The sequence below is a fragment of the Triticum dicoccoides genome, chromosome 6B, assembly GCF_002162155.2.
Source record: "Triticum dicoccoides isolate Atlit2015 ecotype Zavitan chromosome 6B, WEW_v2.0, whole genome shotgun sequence".
NCBI lineage: Eukaryota > Viridiplantae > Streptophyta > Magnoliopsida > Poales > Poaceae > Triticum > Triticum dicoccoides.
In genome coordinates this window covers 489,048,382-489,053,161 of record NC_041391.1, presented here as the reverse complement: position 1 = coordinate 489,053,161, position 4,780 = coordinate 489,048,382, and the positions used below count along the sequence as shown (strand labels likewise).

The following is a 4,780-nucleotide window of genomic DNA, read 5'->3' as shown; positions in this document are numbered from 1 at the left end:
ACTATGCTATTTTTTACAAGTCTGCTTGTCAAAATAATGCAAAATGTTGGCATATTTGTTGAAAAAGGGCGGCCATGCCGGCAAATATGGTCGGCGCCTTGGGAGCACCGCAGACCCAAATGTTAAACAGGACGGATGCCGAGCGAACGGCCAACTCAAACGGACAGAAGACGGACAAAAGCGTCGTCCGTTTGGTTCGACGAGTTGGAGTTGCTCTAAAACGCTATTATATATTTTTATATTTTTGTTAGAAAGGAAGTATTTGTAAATGTACTTCATTATCCGATCTGATTATTGATGAAACAATGATGCTTAGTGCAGACAAACAGAGTGGAGAAAGAAGCGTTGGAATTGGATAAGCTCGAAGACAAACAATAAAGCGGAAAAGGCACCCGACGCAACCAACTACTACCACTGCACTCCATTGGACTGCCCCACTCGACACCCCCGTGCTCCTCCCTCATCACCCTCCTCTCCTCGCCCCTTTCCATAGCCACCTTCCTCTCCTCACTCTGTCACCCCCGCTCCTCCCTTTATAACCCGCCTGCACTCCACCACCTCACAGCCCACAGCTCACAACACACCCACCGCCGCTGCCTCAACTTCCCCTTCCCGGAGCAGCAGCCAGAGAGGAAGCGAGAGAGAGAGAGAGAGAGGGCGATGGAGGGGAAGGAGGAGGACGTGCGGCTGGGCGCCAACAGGTACTCGGAGCGGCAGCCCATCGGGACGGCGGCGCAGGGCGGCGGCGACGACAAGGACTACAAGGAGCCGCCCCCCGCGCCGCTGTTCGAGCCCGGGGAGCTCAAGTCCTGGTCCTTCTACCGCGCCGGCATCGCCGAGTTCATCGCCACCTTCCTCTTCCTCTACGTCACCGTGCTCACCGTCATGGGCGTCTCCAAGTCCCCCTCCAAGTGCGCCACCGTCGGCATCCAGGGCATCGCATGGTCCTTCGGCGGCATGATCTTCGCGCTCGTCTACTGCACCGCCGGCATCTCAGGTCTCTCTCCACACCCTTCTCTCTCCCTCTTCTTGGCTTGCTACATACTCCTAGCCGTCCGTTGCTTCACAGGAGCTGAAGCAGCTGTCAGTTAGTACTGTACCTTTTTGTTGTTATTGTACGCAACGCATAGATTCTAGAGAGTTCTGTCTTCCAAAAAGTGAAGTGGGTTGCGTGTCCAACCTACAATAATTTCTCTTCTCCGTTCACTTTATTAAACAGTTGTAAAAACATTTTTGTTTAAATTAGGCGTGCACTCTACGCAAAAACGACAAAATGTGTGTCTGTTGAGACTATGATACCAATTTGTTTTTTTTTTTTTGGCACAGGACGAACAATATCATGTTTTCCCACCAATTTTTTCATGTCTCTTCTTAGTTGAATTTTTCGCATGCTGACATATATCAAGATGAACATACGACACATATGATCTTTCTTTCAAAAAATTCATAAAACTAAAAAGTAAGAGAGATAATTAAGGCTCCGTGCTGGACCATGTGCACAAAATCTGTGTCTTTGTTTTCTAGTAGTACCGAGAGTAGTTAGTAGTATTAGATATTTCATTCGCAAACTGTACTGCTGCAGTATGTAAACCTAGTTTTATTTATCTTGCAAAGGCACAATTCACAAGAGCTCATCTTTTGATGCAGCGCTTCTGTAATGTCCAAATCTAGATATTCCAACCTCAAAAGGTCAAAGGTGCACATGAAAAAACACCATATTTATTACTCGATCTGATTCGGTTCAATGTTTTAAATAGCGGGCTATGAAAAAATAGCGGCGGGCCTTCAAACCAGCTATAGCGGAGCTATAGCTGAGCTATAACGGGCTATAGCGCGCTATTTGTGAAGGCGACCATTTAGCCGCATCCTGCTGAAAAGGCTATATAGCGGGCTATAGCGGAGCTATAGCCGGCTATTTAAAACTATGATTCGGTTTCACTTGGAAGTGAGTGACCAATATGCAGTACTATTTCATGGAATTCGCTTGCTGAAACTCTGCTACGGGCAATACATCATTTAGTGGTCACTAAACCTCTTTTATTGTCAAATTGTAAATTGTCTCTCAGTGAATGTTGTGGTCCAATTCTCACTACTTACTGCTCCTGAATCTCAGATTCTGCCTGGTTAATCTCAAAATATCAATTTGTGAGAGAACAGATATGATGTAACAATAAAAGCACTACCAAAGCTGAGGGTGAGGACACTGCTAATCTCAGTTATATGCTGAAATGACAGGAGGACACATCAACCCAGCGGTGACCTTTGGGCTGTTCTTGGCCAGGAAGCTGTCCCTGACCAGGGCCGTCTTCTACATAATTATGCAATGCCTGGGGGCCATCTGTGGAGCTGGAGTGGTGAAGGGCTTCCAGCAGGGTCTGTACATGGGCAACGGTGGCGGCGCCAATGTAGTCGCCAGTGGCTACACCAAGGGCGATGGCCTTGGTGCTGAGATCATCGGCACCTTCGTCCTGGTCTACACCGTCTTCTCGGCTACCGATGCCAAGAGGAATGCCAGAGACTCCCATGTTCCTGTAAGTACTCTTACACTTTTACTCCGCCAGTTCTGTTTGATATGTGATGCTACATGCTAGCAATGCCTTGGAATATAGTATGTTTATGCCTAGAATATAGGTTCTCCGGTTCATCTTGCTTGCTCCAGTGAATTGTGTGTCTAGTCATCTCATCTCATTATGATTTGCTGTGTGTTTTGGTACATATCGTAACAATTTTCCATCTGTTGCTTGTGAAAACAGATCCTGGCCCCTCTGCCGATCGGGTTCGCGGTGTTCCTGGTCCACCTGGCCACCATCCCCATCACTGGCACCGGCATCAACCCAGCGAGGAGCCTTGGCGCTGCCATCATCTACAACAAGGACCATGCCTGGAATGACCATGTGAGTGAAGCCCCCACTCTCACCTACTTGCCCTTTTCAGCAAATTGCTCCACTAACTATGAAACTGCTTCCAGAAGAATATATCAGACGTAAACAGCACTTCCATAACCATAGTGGGGCATAGTATTAGTTAATAGTTAGTGCACAATTGTCTGGCCTTCTGGGTAGGCTGAACTGATCAGGTGTTACATGTAACCAACCACAGTTAATCACAGAACCAACAACCTCAATGATGCTAACATAGTGGCACATTAAGCTATGGGATATGGTGTAGCACATCGATCTGTTTTCTCATGCCTAACCTATCAATAACAGAGGCTATGCCCTGAAAACTTCATTCCTGATCAGTTTGATTTTGTAGTGGATCTTCTGGGTGGGCCCTTTCGTCGGCGCTGCCCTGGCGGCCGTCTACCACCAGGTGATCATCAGAGCGATTCCCTTCAACAAGAGCAGGTCCTAAGCCGCCTCGCCTCCGCTACCAAAAGCTGATCGGGAATAACGAGCTTCTTTGTGATGTCTTGTTTCGAGCGCCTAGTACCGCATCCGCCGTCGATTCTCCTGAAGATGTTCTCTCCTGACTGAATCCAGACTTACGTGTGTTAAGACTCCAGTGTGAGTGTGTGACAGTTGTGTGTGCTCTCATTGTGGAAGATTTAAGTTATAATTTGTTGATGTGGCTTCCCTATAGCTGCTCCCGTGATTGTGTGTCTGGAATGTTGACAACGATGCTAAGATAAGATTGTCCTAGCTGATACTCCCTCCGTTCCAAATTACTCGTCGTGGTTTTAGTTCAAATTTGAACTAAAACCACGACGAGTAATTTGGAACCGAGGGAGTAGATAATAATAATAACCTAAACTAAAGCAAGGAAAACAGAAATTACCGACGATCCTAAGCCACTGAAACTAAGATGAAAACGGTAAGAGAAACAAAAAAGAGAGAAGGTTTTGCTCTGAATCGAGTGATGCTACGGCCTATGGCTAATGAGAGAAATGAACCCCACTGACCACCAACTCTCCGGAAACAGATGATGAGAGATCAGCACGCCGGTTTGCGGATTGGAGAGGTTTTCTCCATTGTATTTGAATCTGCAACGATGGTGGTGGTTGTTGGACCCTGGCTGCCTTGGTGGGTGGTGGGGGCAGAGGCGAGCACAGGTATGAAGATGGAGACGAGGATGATTGATTGATTGATTGCTGGCAGAGTGGCACACGGTGTAAAGGCCGGCCGATAGTGCGGGCTCTGCCTCTACGCCACGGCACATGGCTTGTTCCTGTCCGTTCAACGTCTGAACTCCAAACGCGCCAAAACACCCTTTCGGAAGCCAAGGTCTAGTGCCTAGGTAGCCAGTGCTAGAGCATCCCCACTCCCTGTCGAAGAAATAACAGCTTAATCTGTTTTCTCTGAAGAAGAAGAAGAATAATTCGACACCCGTCGCTTTGCGCCATCTCGGACGCATCTCAGCCGTTCGATGCCGATCCGAGGGCCGACTTACTGCAGCAAAATTGTTGGTTGCCTCTCGGAGCATTCCACTTCATGTCAAATGAGGATCAAACTGCTGAAGTTGCTTGTACCTGAGCATGGTTCCTCCACGCTCCAGTGTGAGGCGAGGCCTCTTTCTCCTTGTATTTCTCATGTACTCCCTCTGTAACCTAATGTAAGGCGTTTTTGCAGTTTGTGAACTGCAAAACCGTCTTATATTAGTGTGCAGAGGTTGTACTACTACATAAGAGCAGATTGTGAAGCTCTAGAAAGTGCAGCCAGCTTGAAAGTACTGAAACTAGACGCCTCTTGAAACTTTATGTAAACAGTAGCTGGACCCTCAACTGCTCATTCGTGCGCCGCGTCATTTCTTCTCAAGATTCAGCTGGCCTGGCACTACATAC

General features: G+C 47.7%; 1 protein-coding gene across 1 annotated transcript; it reads left to right on the top strand.

Annotated features, from left to right (window-relative positions):
- Positions 1-428: 428 nt before the first annotated feature.
- Positions 429-3,594, top strand: LOC119326296 (aquaporin PIP1-1). Its single transcript, XM_037599976.1, has 4 exons — positions 429-997; positions 2,236-2,531; positions 2,754-2,894; positions 3,256-3,594. Exons 1-4 carry the CDS (start codon positions 661-663, stop codon positions 3,352-3,354), a joined length of 873 nt encoding a protein of 290 aa, XP_037455873.1. The 5' UTR covers positions 429-660; the 3' UTR covers positions 3,355-3,594.
- The last annotated feature ends 1,186 nt before the right edge of the window (positions 3,595-4,780 follow it).

What these genes read in the sequence shown, in the direction of transcription:
- LOC119326296 (XM_037599976.1), top strand. Translation starts at nt 661, where the DNA reads ATGGAGGGGAAGGAGGAGGACGTGCGGCTGGGCGCCAACAGGTACTCG. An exon ending in CTGCACCGCCGGCATCTCAG is followed by an intron (nt 998 to 2,235) that starts GTCTCTCTCCAC and finishes CTGAAATGACAG; the next exon opens with GAGGACACATCAACCCAGCG. An exon ending in CCAGAGACTCCCATGTTCCT is followed by an intron (nt 2,532 to 2,753) that starts GTAAGTACTCTT and finishes TTGTGAAAACAG; the next exon opens with ATCCTGGCCCCTCTGCCGAT.